The sequence below is a fragment of the Drosophila willistoni genome (genome assembly GCF_018902025.1).
Source record: "Drosophila willistoni isolate 14030-0811.24 chromosome XR unlocalized genomic scaffold, UCI_dwil_1.1 Seg144, whole genome shotgun sequence".
In the NCBI taxonomy this organism is placed as follows: Eukaryota; Metazoa; Arthropoda; class Insecta; order Diptera; family Drosophilidae; genus Drosophila; species Drosophila willistoni.
This window is the reverse complement of record NW_025814057.1, coordinates 508,331-524,802: the sequence shown is the minus strand read 5'-3', so window position 1 is coordinate 524,802 and position 16,472 is coordinate 508,331. Positions and strand designations below refer to the sequence as shown.

General features: G+C 39.7%; 4 protein-coding genes across 6 annotated transcripts; 2 read left to right on the top strand and 2 right to left on the bottom strand.

Moving 5' to 3' along the window:
• Window positions 1-44: 44 nt before the first annotated feature.
• LOC6639438 (phosphoglycolate phosphatase 2) lies at window positions 45-1,281 on the bottom strand. 2 transcript variants are annotated; one of them, XM_047012071.1, is made up of 3 exons: window positions 1,265-1,281; window positions 391-1,185; window positions 45-313 (listed from the first exon to the last, which is right to left on the bottom strand). In XM_047012071.1, exons 2-3 carry the CDS (start codon window positions 1,161-1,163, stop codon window positions 115-117), a joined length of 972 nt encoding a protein of 323 aa, XP_046868027.1. In that variant the 5' UTR covers window positions 1,164-1,185; window positions 1,265-1,281; the 3' UTR covers window positions 45-114. The 2 variants fall into 2 exon arrangements, with proteins under 2 accessions (XP_046868027.1, XP_002062588.1); XM_002062552.4 differs by lacking the exon at window positions 1,265-1,281 and having other exon boundaries at window positions 391-1,248.
• A 5,927-nt stretch (window positions 1,282-7,208) lies between these two features.
• On the bottom strand, window positions 7,209-9,446 carry LOC6639439 (protein lin-9 homolog). 2 transcript variants are annotated; one of them, XM_047012167.1, is made up of 2 exons: window positions 9,257-9,446; window positions 7,209-9,199 (listed from the first exon to the last, which is right to left on the bottom strand). In XM_047012167.1, the coding sequence occupies exon 2, from the start codon at window positions 9,169-9,171 to the stop codon at window positions 7,339-7,341; it is 1,833 nt and encodes a 610-aa protein (XP_046868123.1). In that variant the 5' UTR covers window positions 9,172-9,199; window positions 9,257-9,446; the 3' UTR covers window positions 7,209-7,338. The 2 variants fall into 2 exon arrangements, with proteins under 2 accessions (XP_046868123.1, XP_002062589.1); XM_002062553.3 differs by having other exon boundaries at window positions 7,209-9,188.
• Window positions 9,447-9,534: 88 nt separating this feature from the next.
• On the top strand, window positions 9,535-10,727 carry LOC6639440 (4-nitrophenylphosphatase). The gene is made up of 2 exons (XM_002062554.3): window positions 9,535-10,386; window positions 10,451-10,727. The coding sequence occupies exons 1-2, from the start codon at window positions 9,632-9,634 to the stop codon at window positions 10,629-10,631; spliced, it is 936 nt and encodes a 311-aa protein (XP_002062590.1). The 5' UTR covers window positions 9,535-9,631; the 3' UTR covers window positions 10,632-10,727.
• A 906-nt stretch (window positions 10,728-11,633) lies between these two features.
• On the top strand, window positions 11,634-15,522 carry LOC6639620 (prominin-like protein). Its single transcript, XM_023180454.2, has 10 exons — window positions 11,634-12,378; window positions 12,429-12,576; window positions 12,632-12,760; window positions 12,826-13,013; window positions 13,066-13,230; window positions 13,297-13,763; window positions 13,837-13,946; window positions 14,018-14,960; window positions 15,014-15,153; window positions 15,212-15,522. The coding sequence occupies exons 1-10, from the start codon at window positions 11,895-11,897 to the stop codon at window positions 15,438-15,440; spliced, it is 3,003 nt and encodes a 1,000-aa protein (XP_023036222.1). The 5' UTR covers window positions 11,634-11,894; the 3' UTR covers window positions 15,441-15,522.
• The last annotated feature ends 950 nt before the right edge of the window (window positions 15,523-16,472 follow it).

The window sequence follows — 16,472 nt, the reverse complement described above, 5'->3', positions numbered from 1 at the left end:
ATACAATTTGTTGACAATTCCTAGAAAAGTTGTTTGGACTCCCCCATTGCGAAATGTGTAGTATATATTTTGTAATGTGAACCAAATATAATATGAGTTTTCAATTAATACCAATCACCTATTTCGTGATGATAAAAATGGCAATAGGTCTGACAATTTGGGAACAAATAAATCTGGAATCTGTTGGTATAGAAAAGGCATTTTGGATGCCTTGGCCTGAGCTTGTTTGATGTCAGCAAGACTATTAACTCCGGTGCCAACCAATAGAGTTTGGAAGCCGCAGTTATAACCGAATTGCATATCGGTGTAAATACTGCAAAAATAGAATAAAAATAAATTATAATGAAAGAATGACATAAGGGAAAAAAGAAAAAAAAAAAAGGTGCTTACTTATCGCCCACCATAAGGGTTCTCTCTGGTTTAATCACACCTTGACGTATCAGATGACTGCATATATAAGGATTGGGTTTGCCGCATGTGATGGGTGCCCTCTTGGCCACAGCTTCAATCGAGGCGACCATTATGCCACTACTGGGTGTGAAACGTTCGTGAGTCACTGGAAAAGCCAGATCACGATTTGTGGCTATAAAAAGAACACCGGAATCCATTAGATAGCATCCAGCTTTTGTTAGTTTGGGCACATTGAAATATTTGTCCATGCCCACGACTATAGCTCCCACTTTGCTATCTAATTTTAAATTCTGAACGTAATCCAGCATAGAAGTCATTGAAAGTTTTTCGTCATCCTGAGGCAAGCTCTCTATGCCCACTAAATTCAGTTCATCTGCGATTCCTTGTCCTCCAATTATATAGACCTTGCGTTGAAATTTTTGTTCCTTGAGATAACGAGCCGCAGCCTGAGAGGATGACAGCACTTCATCTTTTGCAACAAGTAAACCCATTTTTTGAGCCTTTTGCCATATGCCTAGAGCAGAAGTGGATGAGTGATTTGTACATATGAAGGCCTTCTTACCCGTTGCCCGTAGAGCATTAAATGTTTCTGGAGCACCAGCCAAGGGCACTTCGTGCTTCCAGATTACACCATCTGCATCAAAGATGATTGTTTCGAAAGTCTTTAGCCATTGCTGTATGCTGTGTCGGTTTAGTGTGAGCAGCTTGCAGCATCCTTTCTGCACAATATTCCTATTAAAACTCACACTCATTGTGCTTATCCAGATAAACTAGCTATATTAATGGATATTGATATGAATTTTTGTGATTACATATAAATACCGGCAAGCTTTGATAGTAAAATTATACAAACCAGATTGTGAATGATTTTATAGGGCAATCTTGATCCCAGTGTCGTTACATTTTAGCCATATTTAGCAAAGCCTATTTGCCAAATGCTTGAGCCAATGAAGTTAGTTTCTGCTGTTTTGTTTAATTGATAGTGTTGCAATTTTATTCGCAAAACTTTGCGAATTTCACACGATATTTTGGAAAAAACAGAAATAGCGAAACGGAGACGGTAGGGACAGCTTTTCGGCAAAAGTTTTAATTGCGCGTCATGAAAAATTACCAAAGTCAAGTGGCAACTTGTCTTAACCCTCGACAATTCCAAGTCCTGGCATGCTCACAGTACAACTCCCAATCTCTATCCTAAGCCAATTCCCTGGGGTGCCACTTCTGTTCAGCGTCGTCGTCGTTGCCTTCGGCTGACAGTCAACTAACGCCCGTTGCGGCAATTAAAATGACATTCAGCTTTATTGTCGTCAACGTTGTTGTCCGGATTTTTGGTTTTCGTTGTTTACCCTGCACTCAGGCATTAAAAGGTAGATTATATATTATAAAGCATGTTTAGAACAAGTCATAATCAACCTCATTGTAAAATTAATTTAAAAGTTCAGCGAAGATCTTTGGTATCTCTTAAGAAAGATCAGAAATTACATTGGATACGTAATTAGGGTCATTGTCTTTTAGGGTATTTTGAAGTCGGCTTACCACCTGAACGCACAGATATTATTTGCTTTAAGCAAAAGCCAAAGTCGACACTTGTCCCAAATCAGAGAAAATTTTATACCTTGGCCTAAATTCATTAAATCGTATTCGCCTGCCAGCTATTAGGCTCTTTTGTTTGAAATGCTAAGCCACACAGTTTAGTTGTCGACCATGAGAATGCCCTGTATCAAATATGTTCAACCTACAATTCAACACGAGAATTGCTTTGAAACTTTATGATCTCAATATACCCATTGAATCATCAAAATTAAGGGTATTAACGCCGGAGAAATTAACGGATTTCATGTCCAGGCAAATTGTCGGCTTGTGGTAAAAAGGAAACGACTTAGTCTGCCTCTGAGCCAAAAAGTTCTTTGCCTAAATATACTGCAGGAAATGTTTGTTTGGCAATAAATAATATGCACGTAATCCAAAATCTAGAAATAGCCAGAACTTGATAAATACAATAGATGTTTGGCTTACCAAATGGCCGAGGATTTAAGGAGAAAAAAACCTACGCTCTTTTTACGCTGGTTGACTACTACATACATATTTAAAGTGCGTGTTGGCCATGGTTTCAGTTATTGGGACATTTTTACGCTTCTTTCCATTCGCATGATTTTCCGATGCTCAAATTCATATGGCGAATGAATGCATTTCTCCCTCCCCGCTTGAATAGTCCACATGCCACATGCTTGCTAGCCTCCCATCTGTCGTTACACTTAGTAGGTAATGAAAAACAACAAACGAATTCCACTTAGCAAAACATCGAAAAGCCAAAAGTAGCAAAATTGTGAATTTGTTACACAAAGTTTTGCTTAACTTTTTTTTTTACTGTTCTTGTTCAGGCTTTTCGGCTTGTTAGTTATCGCTGACCTGGTCCTAACCTCGCCGCCTACACCCACTTGCTCTCTTCTGCCTGTCCTAGTCCCTTTTGAAGCAACATCACAAACTTTTTTATTAAGTTTACAAGACCAAGTTAATTTTTCTTTGCCTGGGGCCTCTGTTTTCCCTAATTAATATAGCTTGAAACGCGCTAAGGAAAAGAGGAACTTGGAAACAACAAAAATCAACTTGATTTATATGCTAATCACTAACTCGGCAACTCGTCGAGCTCCATTTCGCTATCGCTTCATTTGAAAATCGAAATCAAATTAAAGTGTTGGCACTTTGGCCACTTATCAACAGGCAGGCATTCAGCACAAACAATGGAAAACTTGAAATTATCGAATATCTGTGCATAAATCATGCCACAGATAGCATCATCAGTTTCAACTGGGTCACGAGGCATGCCATTATTTCTTGGCGAAATGGCCATGGCAATGAATTGCGTTTTCTCCTTCTGTGCCTTCCTTTGTTTTGTCTATGCGTTATACAATAGTCTTGAGGAAAAGGTCAAAGAGCTAACGTTTCAATCTCAATTAATGTTAGATAAAATACTTAAAGAAAACTAACCATTAAGTGCATGAGAAGGTCTCTTCTATTGGTGATCTGTTCTTTATTTGACCACAGGACAAAATAAACTTTTTATACCATACACCCATAGGGTGAAATGTTATATTAAAGTCGCCAAAATGTATGTAACAGGCAGAAGGAAGCTTGTCCGATCTAGCCTTGTCCGTCTGTCCGTCCGCCTGTCCGTCCGTCCATCCGTCTGTCCGTCCATCCGTCTGTCCGTATGAACACCTAGATCTCAGATCTAGGTAATCACACTCGATTATCTCCTTTAATTTTTTACCTTGTGCAATCAAATTGCACTTAAAGGCGCACTTAAATTTGATATTAATATCTAGCAAAATACCAAAAACTGAATAAAATCGGATTAAAAATAGCCACGTTATGCATATAAACGTTTTTCCATAAGGCCGGAGTTGGCCGTTGGCTGGTGAAGGCGCTAGGCTGCTCGTATGCTTGAGTGAGCCAGATACTAAGATATGCAGGTGTAAATGCATTTGTTTTATAAATTTGAAATATTTGCTTTACTGGTGTATGGTATGCCTAAGTCGACGAGACGACTTACTTACTTCATTGTTTGTTGTATTACAATTCCAAAGACATCCATTAATGCTTTGAAAGCAACATATATTAAACTATGTTCTGATGTGGTAAAATAGTTCATTACAGTCACCAAAGATCAGTTATGTTTTGTCTACGATTAAACAAAGTAAGTCGCAGATGGAAAATAAGTTATAATTCTGGCAGCCCTCGTTAATAACAATATCTTTGAGTGCTGAATAATACAAAGCGGACTACGCCTTAAAGGCAATGGGGAAATGCTTAGCAAAATTAAAACGTGCCATGTACACACACACTTATTCAGTGAGAATAAAAGAAAGAGACCGAGAGTGAGAGGGAGAGGGCGTGATGGGTGGGGAGAAACAAGAATTTAGTTGGCTTGCAAATTTCAATAAAAATGCCTGAAGTACATACAAGTTGGCTAAGATAGTTGCATAGTCGGTAGCTACGTGCCACAAACCAGTCAACTAAATAGCAATCAGTGCACAATCTTTGTTGAGGTAAATGCAAAATACGAGCTTAAACCACAAGAAGACACCCACTACCAAAACGCAACCCAAACCCAACATAAGCCAATTCAACGATGCGCCTCATGATTCCATACAATGTGAAAAGCAGAGCAGAGCACAGCAGCCTTGGGCCATGTAGGACTTTTGTTGTTAGCGGTTTTTTGGGTTTGTGTTAAATGTCTGCACATTAAACCAAATTATAACACATTAAACACTGGCAAATTTTGTGGGAAATTTGAAAGCATTAGTTTGACAGTTGAGCGACGGCAGCACACAACAAATTGTGCTCTTTGCTTTACTTTGCTCAACATTATCCTAAATAATTCAAATTGAATATATTAAATTTCCTCTCTGTGACAAGCACACTTTTAAATTCATCAAGCTCGAAATGCTCTTTCATTAAACCAACTCCATCACACACATATATGTACGTATACACACACTTGTGCACATGTTTAACAAGTTGGATCGGCTGCACTAGATGAAAATGTTGTACATACAATTGACGTTTGTACAAAAACCAACTGACAAGCTGTTCGGTCTCTTGTTTTCCTTTTCTTCTTACAGGGATTTCTGGTTTTATTTAATTTTATATTCTCGAAACTTAAGTATTCAGCGCGTCAAATAAATATTGTAATGTAATTAAAGCTCCGGACTTATCACTGACAAGCATGTGCCCTCTTGGTCACGTCAATCATTAGTTGAAACCCAATCCAAACTATGTATCGAATCATGCAAAACCGAAAACAAACCAAAATTTAAGCCATCTCTTCCGATTTATACCATAAATGTTGCCGCCGGCTGGTCTTCTTGTTTTTTCTTCTCTGTGTTCACCAGTTTTCCTTTACACTTGGTTGTATTTGTTGTTATTGCACATTTGCATTTGCCGCCACAACTGCCGGCCGTTAAATAAATCATTTTTCATCTCCCATCATCTCACACAACACACACATTCATCGCAGACACACGCGTACAGATGTCGAGGCCTGATTTACAAGCGGAGAAATGAGTCAACTCAATGGCTATTTCGAGTTGCCCTCTAACAGAATTTACACATGCTCTGCGTATATTAGACTATTTGACAATTGTTGGTCAAAACTGCTAAATGGGATTGTAAAATAGCAAAATCTGCATAGACTAACATTTTTAAATACATGAAAGATTTGCGTTGTTGTCTATTCAGACATATTTTAAATAAAAATTCCTAGTGATAATATATAATGAGCGTTTGAAGCCTTGGGTATCAAGTAGTCGCAACTACAGTGGCCAGGCAATATAGAGCTGGCTTACAGAAAATCGCGATAAATGAACGAACACTGCTAAGGCCTTTTGCCGAGCTCATGTCCATACATATAAACATGAAATTCTCTTTCACCCCACATAGCGTTCTGTCTAATCAGCAGACACTTGAATGTGTGTACATGAATCCGAGGGTTATTCGAAAAACTTCTGGGACATGAAGGTTGGATGGGAAGGTCCTCGTGCTGTACAAACACAACAACTGCAAATACAACATAAATTGGCGTCGTGTGTTCTGACCCAGTTAGCCTTTCATACAAACTTTACGCCGTTGCCATTGATGACAATTTAATAAAGCAAATTGTTGGGCGAAAAGTTTGCTATGGCATTTGGATTAATTCAGGCCCGCACATCCGCATTCGCATATACCCGCCTGAGCCTCAAAGATCCATCGTTAATCAATTAAGTTGGCGTTTTTATATGATTACTTTCATATCGAATGTTATTAGGTTATGTTTGCTTGCTTGGTGGCCGGCCTTATAAACGATGCCCCGCCACGCGCAAATATAATTAATGATCAAGTGTCAATATATAAAGAGACCAACCAGAAGGAAGCTTGAGTAATCTTAAATGCATTGGATTATGTAATGCGGCATATTTAATTTCATTTATCCAATAATGTTGCCAAGGCAATGGGCGCCTTTCCTTTCCTCTATTCAACTTATCCTCCTACAGAGATAAACTAGTGCCTAAGTTATTACACTTGAAGGCCAAAATTAATTTCATTCGTTTGTTTTGTGAGTTCACAAAAATCGACTCATCGCCTTTGTGTCTACAAAATAGTTACATATTTGTAATTAGCTGAATAAGCTTTTACAAACTACAATCACTCAAAGCGCTGTCTCCAGGCACACGTTACCCTTTAAGTGGGTCCATAACCATATTTCATGACCATTTCTCATGGTCTAAGAACATCCGCCTGTATCCACCAGTTGGTCGGCTTTACAATAGTTTGTCAATTTTTTACATGTAGCCATGCTATTTGTTTGCCGAGTCCAAGTTAAACTAAGCAAAAATGGGGTTTGGCTGCAAATTCATTCAGAGGCATATTAATGATATCTTTATGAAGGGCACAGGATGGTGGTAGTGAGTCTACCCATAAATTCTGTGTAAGCTATCAGCAAAAACTTCACTGACTATACGCCCGCACAATTTATGAGCAAAGTGCATTTATCTGGTAATTAAAAAATAGAAAACACTTAAATGCTGATTTATGTACGGATACAAACATATACTACGAACAATAGACCAACCAGCAATGGACTGCGGTCAGGGGTAGGCTTGGTCCCTGGTTCGTAATGGGCGACATTTTTATGATGGAAGCTGGGATAGAAAGTGAAACTGTGTCTTATATTTCTCAACTATATTAATTGTGTAAAAGAAAAGCTTTTACTTTAAACCTGTTTCAAAAAGTCCGAATATAAAAAAAAGAAACGGGGGGGATCATTGTTCAAATTTTATCGACTTCATTGGGTACGTTTTATTGAGGTTGTAATCACATGATTTATTTCAGTGCGCAATAGCCAATAATTTGTTTGGTGTCCCATAATTTTTGGCTTTACAATGTGGCTGCCTACTTATTTTCTTCCAGTTGTAGAAGATGCAGTTGGTATAGCTGCTCAATTTGCTCCAGTTCGTCTAGTGGCTCTGCCTCTCGGTTATTAATGGCCAGTTCAAAAGAATCCATTAGATCGTCTTCCATTATCTCATCAGATTGCTGTTTGGCCGCCAAACGACTACAGAGAGATTCTACCGAATTGATTACCTTCTTAAATGGAACACTTAAAACGGTCGGCAGAGTTGATAAGACGTAAGTCACCACGTCGTTTAGCACTGCCTCGATATTAACTTGATTGTAATAGTTACCCAACTGGCCGCACAGATAGAAAATGGTTTGTAAATTCAAAAGCAGTTCTCTAGTACCCTGAATGCCTAGGGGCACGGCACTGTTCTGTTCGGCCATCTTCATATCCAATTCAGCAAATGTGCGAGCCTGTTGGTAAAGTTGGCTCTGCGGAAGACAGTGTAGATACTGGACTTGCAGGGACTTGTTGTAGCAATAAAGAAACGATTTGACTATTTGTAGGGGCTCTAAGATCTCTGCATTGATACGATGCAAGGCGGTCATATGGGTTGCATATCGTCGTTGGATTTCATCTCGTTGGCCAGTGGACTTGGTATCTCGGCGGTAGCTAGAACCAAATGTGCTAAGGGAACGTGTCGAGTTTCCTAAAATACTAAGTTCGAATTCCTCATTTATATTGGCTATATCTTGAACAGTCTTTTTTTTCATTTTCAATATACTCTTAATCTGAAGTATGGACTCTAGCAAGGACTTGCTATAAGGACTGTTTTGAAAGTTTTGACAGTAGTTCTTGAATGGCTGGTCAGTCACTATTCTGTTCTGTTCAGTATCAATTTCCATTATTATTGTTGACAAATCCAAGCTCTTGGGTTCCAGTATTGGACATATAGCATAATCTGGTATATTGTGGACCTTCGACTTGCCTTCAAAACAAAATTCTACTAAGTAGCTGTTTTCATGGGGTCTATGCTCCACAAGCACACCATCTCTGAGGCCATATCGGGATGTCACTATTTGACGTTGACCAGGCGGGATCTTCTTATTTAATAAAGACGTTACCTTACACCCCATGGACAAGGGCAGGGGAATGCGCCGGGGTATCTGGTCTAAGTAGTCGTAATCAATATGCTTGTTGAAAGTCCCCAGCTGTAATTCACGTATAGTACGCCGACCACGCTCTAGCTCTAAACGTTCCTGATCAACAAATGCTGAAGAGAAACGTCTCGCCTTACCCATGATACGTCGTAGCAGTTGCCAGACGTGACGTGGTAATTGTCGCGTGACTATCTGGGGGTAAAAGTCACACATGAAACGATTTACATCATAGGCATCGGCAAGGATAGGCTTATCCACTAGTGATTCAAAAAATTCACACCACAACCAGCGGTGCGCTGTTAGATATTGCAAAAACTTGTATAAACGATGTCCTTCAGCGTTATAAGGCACAGAAGGGAAACTATCATCACTCTTTTCTCCATCACTGATGCCGTCGAACTCATATCCATATTCCATTAACGGTGGTGTCATTTGCTTGGAGTTAAAATCTGGTATCTTCACAAATAGTTCGTCATCAAAACTCTCCTCAATGTCATCCCCAATATTAGGCTGAGTAAGGCGTTGACGTTCGGACATCTTCCAAACCGTTCCTAAACCGATTTTTGCTAAATATGGCGGCGTTGAACTCAATTCTGTAAAATTCTCGCTTGATAGGGTGGCGCTCGGTGTACTAGCTGGTGCTTCTAATGATGATGATGTTGTTGTTGCTGGAATTGCCGTAAAATCCGTATTCTTATTTGATTTTGTGTTAAAATCATAGGGCATTTTGTGCCTCAGTGCAGCTGAAACCCATCTAAATTATTCAAAATGCTGTTGACATACGTAATTCGCTGTAAGCGAACAATCTTACCTGTTTTTGTTCGCCCAGATCTGCTTTAAGTAGCCTTTTCACCTTTTCATTTTGCGTGTGCAAAAGTCAACTGTCAATTGATTTAGTTCCCGAAAATATTTTCAAACGGCAACACTGGCAGCAATCTTTAGCTTGTCAACTTTCTTCGAACTGAACTAGTTCTTAAAAGGATTCCAAAAAATCAAAAGAAATTTAATAATTTAATAATATTAAGAAGACTTAAATTCAGATTTGTAATTTTTCTGATATAAAATTATTTTGACGAAGTGAGTGAGAAGCGAGTTCTCCCCCGAAACCCCTTAATCTAGTGTGCGTTTGATAATAATCAAACTTGTGTCGTACATTATCTCATTGAATCGAAAAGAGAACAGCAACATGTTTAAGCAAAGTTGTTCCAATCTAATTAAAATACCAAAACAACGAGTACGCCAATGGCTGAACACGTTCGACGTGGTTCTCTGCGATGCTGATGGAGTTCTTTGGCATTTGGATCGACCAATAGAGGGTGCAGCGGATACATTTAATCTACTGTCTGCTTCAGGGAAACAGACCTTTCTGGTGACAAACGATTCGTCAATGCTGGCTGCAGACCTGAGCAGGAAGGCCAATAAATTTGGAATTGTTGCCCAAGAGCATGAAGTTCTTAGCTCCTCGCTGTCCATAGCCAATTTTTTAAGTGCTAAAAATTTTCAGAAAAAAGCCTATGTGGTGGGCGAACGTGGTATTGTGCAGGAATTGGCTAAAATTGGTATTTGTGCATTTTCCAGTGATGACAAGAAGTCGGTTAAATCCCATATAACCATGCAAGAGTTTGCTTCTAAAGTTAAACTTGATGCAAATGTAGGAGCTGTAATTGTGGGTAAAGATGAGGAGTTTACAGTACCGAAAATAATACGAGCTAGTTCATATCTACGGAATGACAATGTCCTCTTTCTTGGAACTTGTCTGGATGCCGCCTATCCTGTTGGGGAGAAGCGTTTAATTGTAGGTGCGGGAGCTATGGTGGCGGCCATTAAGGCACTCACTTTTCGAAAACCTCTTATTTTGGGCAAGCCTAATCCCTGGATGGTGGCCCATCTGCAGCAGCGTGGAGTAATTAAGCCCGAAACAACTCTTATGATTGGGGATACGTATGCACCTTTCAGTCAAATATCTAATTAATGCTTATTTTATTGCCCTCAACACCTTTTGCAGTCTCTCTACGGACATTATTTTCGCCCACAATTGCGGGTTTCAATCTCTGTTTGTTGGCACCGGAGTTAACACTTTAAAGGATGTTCAAAAAATTTGTGAAGATGGTGATGAGAAAAAATTGATAATGATTCCGGATACATACTTGCCGAGCCTGGCAGATTTGCAGGAATTCCTTTGTTAGGAGTTTCGTGTTTTTGCATAAAAATTGTAAATTAGCATTTCTTCAGTTTGTGCATAAAATCCATACAAATATAAGTCAAATATTGTACACACACAATTCTTTTTCTCTCTAGCCTTTGACATTTTGCGGTTTTTTTTTTTTGCCTTTAAGTGTGAGCCACAAATCTTCGGGCCTGTCGGCTAGCTGTTGGGAGCCCTTGTCAAAAGTTGAACAACTGCAGTCCCAATAGCAAAGGCTCGCACATCACCATCTGCATCACAATTGTCGACCCGAAACCGACTACGGTGACCGAAAGCAAACGACCCATCGCCAGGGTGACCCCCCTCCGACCGACTATCTGCGGTCTGCTCTGGTTTGAACCTTATTTTCGCCCCGTAGCCTCTTATTTCACTTGCTAACCCTCCTCCTTACCGTCATGCCTCCGGAAACCACTTGAAATGCTGACTGAGAGGGCTGCTAGTATGCCGCTGCTGCCATGGACACGCCTCTGGTGGTGTGCGTTAAGCGTTTTTTATACCCTGTAGTCATGAGATAGACAAGTATATTAATTTGTTCAAAAAAAGAAAGCTTTTGTGTAGTTGCTGAACACCGAGTTTAAGAGGGTGTCTTCAAGTCTCAGACTTTTCTTACTGTCGATATAATTTTTTCCTTTCTTTGGCCATCTGTTTGAAAGCAGCCTAAAAATATGGCTCAAAGGCACTTGTTGTTTATTTCTGGCTTCTTGTAGTAAATATACATTTTATCATTTAAGTACACAACCAACAACATAGTAAGAGGGTAGTGCAAAAAGTTAACGGAAATATCGCCAGAACAGAACATTTTTTTTAAAATTCAATCGACTATCTTTTTATCTTTCCTTTTATAACATCATACATAGATTATTTTGAATCGCTTGGACGCATTCCTATTTCAAGCATTATTTTCCCCTCATTGCTTTCTTATATCATAAACAATGTTGTGTTTCTAATTCAAATCCAAGGCCTATCTGAAAAATTTGTCAAACGAATTACTACTTTTCATGCAGAAAAATTGTTGTTTTATCATTTTGTGTTAATTTTTCAATCACTTATTCTGAATAACGTTGGAGAAAATTTTTGTATTCCACATATACATATACATAATACACGCACACATACGCACACGAAGTCCGCGAAAATTTGAAGTCATTTTTCAATTGCAGTGAAAAGAATCCAAATTTATGCAGTAGTGTTGTTGGTGCATGAAATGGATGACCCGCTATTATTAGAGAGTGGAGCTTGTTAAATGTTAAGTATGTTGGATAATACCGAATCAGCTGACCCGAAGATCAAACCAAGGCGGTGCGCAAACCAAACGCGACGACGAAACGGTCACAAAGGCTACCTCGTGATTGGTTACCTCAGTGTGGTGATATGCGCTTTTTTTTGGGCCACTCTGATCTCCCCAAGTTTTGCCCAGAATAATGAGGCATCCGAGTCTTCGGATGGCTCCGCAGGTGATTCCACAGCGAAAAACAAAACGAACCCCGGGGGAGCCGATGACTTTGTAGATAACTCGGTGATATGGCGAGAAGGCTACATAGGCCATGGAACAACTCACGAACAGTTGGGACAAACTCATTGGCCGGCAGTTGAGTTTACCCCTTACAAATCGCAAACGAATTATACGAAACCACCGATTCGCAGTGATGCAACTATGGACATAGTTTTTAATTTCTCGCGTTTCGTATTCGATACCATAGTCACAGATTCTCCGGCCCTGCCGCCGGGTAAGTGAGCTCAACTTTTTACTAAGGCAATGGCTTATTCTGTTCTTTAGGATATGTTGTGCTAAAGGATAATGATACTCTGGCTTTGGGTTCCAAATCGGAGGAGGACGATTGGGCCGACTTAATGGCCAAGTATTGGCTAGTTTTTGTCTGGATTGTGTTTCTGCTTATCGTTATCATTGTAGTGCCATTTATTGCGTAAGTGAATAGTATTGACTCCGTGTTTATGGCTAAGAAAGAACTCAATTCACAGTGTTTGCTATTGCTGTTTCTGTTGCTGTCGACGTTGCAAACAAGGTTGTCCACCCTGCGATGAGCGCCAGGACTATCGTCGACGCCTCTGCTGTGGTATTTGTTTGGGAGTGCTGATTTTACTTCTGCTGTAGGTTCAAATTTTTTTTCCATTCGACATCGCTTTTTAACTTATTGAATATCGTTTGGTATCAGATTGGCTCTCCTCATAGCCTTCTTCTCGAATAGACTTTTGGATCGCGGTCTACAGGACTCGTCGGACACAATTCGTCGCGGCAGTGAAGACACTTGTCTCTTTATGAAGGATGTTGCCGATAATATCCATCATCTGCTGGTACTTAACTACGAAGAACTCGAGAATCATATGATTGACCAGCTTAATGGTGGGTTTTATTTTACTTTACTCCTGACACAGTAAGAAACCTTATCTCGTAGATGCTCATAAGCACTTGTTTTTGGATCTGGCGGATACATCGGAAAGCAATGCTGTAACCGAATTAGAGCGTATATTGGATAATATGCCGGAGGCTCTACAACTAATGAGACAAGTGGACAAGTTGGAAAAGGAATTGCGTTACACTGGTTCCCAGTTGAGAGATGGTAGTTTACATACAATAGTACATTATTCAAAACCGATTATCATCCCTGTATTTGTTACGCGCACAGGTGTTCGAGGCATGAAACGTGATATTAATTATGCGGCCTCAAATCTTTGCGGAACGGATTATTGCATGAGAATGGTTAATAACATGGACGTTGAATTCATTGACACAACTCCCTGTTTGCATTTTGACGAGCTACCTAATACTACTATCTATGCGGAAAGCATCGAGAGTATTATCAAGAAAAAGCATTATGAAGTGCCCAAAAGAGCATTACAGCGGTTGCAAGAAGTCAATACCATGGTCCAAAAGCAAATGGAGCACCTGATACCACCTCTCATTCGTGATGTGAAGAAGGGAAGTGATGCATTCCGTGAACAGTCCAATAGAATACATAATATTGTTGGTTCGGTGCTAAGTGATATTCATCAAAATACTCTCCATTCAACGAAATCGTTTGAAGATGTTTATGAAAGATTCGGTACTGGCCGAGATCTAGTCAATTTACTGGTCTGTTTGTCACTGTTCTTGGTAAGCGATTGCTTTGAAACCCCATTAATGACCACTTCATACCATTATTTACCGCCCTTATTGTGACTTGTAGATTATTGTTATACTAATTGTGTCCCTGATTTGCGGAGTTGTGGGCCCAGCACAGAGTGCGGGAGGAATGGGCTTCTGCAGTAGGGGCACTGGAGCAATGTGTCTATTGATGTGAGTGGACATTCAGACATTATATTTGGGGAATTCCTCTTTTTCTAAATAGCCATTTCGTTTTATTCCAGTGTCATTTTGTTGATTTTCTGCGTGGTATCGTTTATAATATTAGTTGGCACTTTCTATTTCATGATGGGGCTAATTACCTATGAGGGGGCATGCGCCCCGCTTCACGATAAGGAGGAGAATAGCCTAATTCGTCAATTCGATTCGACAATTGATCTCAACATGTATCGCTCACCTAGTCAAGATGATGAGGATCAGATGGAGGTTCCAGCAATTCGGATGTCTAATGCCATTAAGGCTTGTACGGCAAATCGATCAATTTTCGAAATCTTACGCGAGAATCATATGTATGATATCAACGATTTGTCTCGTTTAAAAGTTTTGAACCTCGACGATTCTAGCGAGCATCAAGTTTTTGAAGATGACCTATCAAAATTTGTGATATTAACGCCAGACGAAAGGAGCCAGATTAACGATTTGCGACAAGAAAATTTATCAACTTATCATAGTACCGTTTTTACTGCTAGTATGTGCTCCTTGTACACCCCCATGTCGCTAAGTAATCTGGCTGAAAGTCTAAGACAACTGTCTTACGAACTATCTTCTGAATATGATTCGGCAGTCTACGCATTTTACAATGAACATTTGACTGCCAAAGCCTACCACGAGGCGTATAGTGATGAGCTCAAGAGCACCCACAGTAGCCTTGTCAAAAAGTTGAACAAAATCGATGAGTTGATTTTGTATGAGAATTTCGATTTTGCTACATCCATACAAGTGCTGATTGAGGCCGTAGTACGGGCGGAGAAGTTCATTCAGGATCGCGGCAAGCAATTTATCAACACGGTGACCTTAAATCTAACTCAAACTATGGTGGAGCAAACTGGGCAATACGTTGAAATGGTCGTCAGTCAGGTCAACAATAATGTGGGGCGATGTGATCCACTGGCCTACATTTATGATCGTGGTGTTGAATTTATCTGTCATCATATGGTCGATCCGATTGTAAGCGTTTCTTTTGAACTCAATGCCAAAATACTAATTCTTCATATCCATAGAATGGCTATTGGGTAGGCGCTCTACTTGGAGGTTTAGTTCTATTACCCCTCATCTTGGTGGCCCATCGTCTTATGTGCCTGTATAAGAAAATAGTACCTTTACCTATTGGAGCTGCTCCTGCGGCTATTGTTGAGGGAGGGTAAGTCGAAAAAGTCAGATTTATTCAGTATTCTAATTCGTCGATTTACATTATAAAGGTGCCCCGTCTGTACGGGTGCTCCTTATGTGCCACCAGCGATTATTACCTGTGGTGGTGGCCAACAGGCGTATTGCGAATGTGAACCGCAACGTGGTGGTGGTGGTGGCGGCGGACAAACGGAAATACCCAGGCCAACTTTGGTGGCAATCACACAAACCATGGAGACAACAGAGATCATAGACGATCAGACCACTTCAGATAATCAAACTAAAAGGAAACAAGATTGATGTTACAAAAAAACATCTTAAATTCACTGTTTTTGTGGCCTCTTTTTCTATTTGGAAATAAATTGCTATCTAGATGAATATATTCAATTTAGACAACTCATCTACCGAGGACTGCACTAATGCTGACAGAAGCTAGTTTTCTTAGAAAGTTAAACTCATTTTCCTAAAATCAAGTAAACAAGTGAACTAAAACTATGAAAAATGAACACACTAAAAAAGACTATAATGAGCAACATACTATTACACAGTCGTTCGTTTGTTCCATTCCGTCTTGACTGTCACAGCACACACTAGACCGTCGATTGTAATTTTCCTCTCTCTGCTATATTGTCCTTACTTGAATTTTGTTCCATTGCCATTCCATGTAAAGTATAGCTTGGGGAATTTTATTGCAAAAGCCATGCTAATATTTTGGAGCAGGGAGGATTAGTCATGGTATGACAAAATGAAAGTTTACAAAACTTGGTTCGTGACTTAAATTTTGTCAAATCATTGGGCAAACATTAATTTAAGCATTGCTGCAGCGTTATCCAATTGTCTTGGTAAGCTGAAAAAATCCTTCACTGCTAATTAATTAGCACAAGCATCGCCGGGTCAACACTTTGTCATTGGCAGAACAGAACACCATCGAAAATTTGAACCATTTGTCAAAATGAGAAAGCAAAAAAGCATCAACACTTGAAGCTAAAAATGATAGTCGAATCCTCTGGGCGGCATTAAAAACGCATCAAAATTTTTTTGGTGACGAAAACCACAGTACAAATAACTCAGCAGAATTCTCGATCCAGTCGTTTTCTCATTTAGGTGCCACTAAGGAGGGACAAAACTGCTGACATTATCTCCAAACTGATTTATTATCGTTAAGCTTTGCCAGGGACTTTATTTTACGCCCAAACACAATACGGAGCTTACCTAATTGTTTTTGTTCGTCTCAAAATTGACAATGACCAGGCCTTGGATACCTTTTTGTAGCATACTTATTTGTACATTGCTTACGTAGATTTAGCTTGTTTTTCACCCAACCCTTGTTAT

What these genes read in the sequence shown, in the direction of transcription:
- LOC6639438 (XM_047012071.1), bottom strand. Translation starts at nt 1,163, where the DNA reads ATGAGTGTGAGTTTTAATAGGAATATTGTGCAGAAAGGATGCTGCAAG. An exon ending in ACCCTTATGGTGGGCGATAA is followed by an intron (nt 314 to 390) that starts GTAAGCACCTTT and finishes CTATTTTTGCAG; the next exon opens with TATTTACACCGATATGCAAT.
- LOC6639620 (XM_023180454.2), top strand. Translation starts at nt 11,895, where the DNA reads ATGTTAAGTATGTTGGATAATACCGAATCAGCTGACCCGAAGATCAAA. An exon ending in GTGCTGATTTTACTTCTGCT is followed by an intron (nt 12,761 to 12,825) that starts GTAGGTTCAAAT and finishes GTTTGGTATCAG; the next exon opens with ATTGGCTCTCCTCATAGCCT. An exon ending in TATGATTGACCAGCTTAATG is followed by an intron (nt 13,014 to 13,065) that starts GTGGGTTTTATT and finishes CTTATCTCGTAG; the next exon opens with ATGCTCATAAGCACTTGTTT.
- LOC6639439 (XM_047012167.1), bottom strand. Translation starts at nt 9,171, where the DNA reads ATGCCCTATGATTTTAACACAAAATCAAATAAGAATACGGATTTTACG.
- LOC6639440 (XM_002062554.3), top strand. Translation starts at nt 9,632, where the DNA reads ATGTTTAAGCAAAGTTGTTCCAATCTAATTAAAATACCAAAACAACGA. An exon ending in ACTCTTATGATTGGGGATAC is followed by an intron (nt 10,387 to 10,450) that starts GTATGCACCTTT and finishes CACCTTTTGCAG; the next exon opens with TCTCTCTACGGACATTATTT.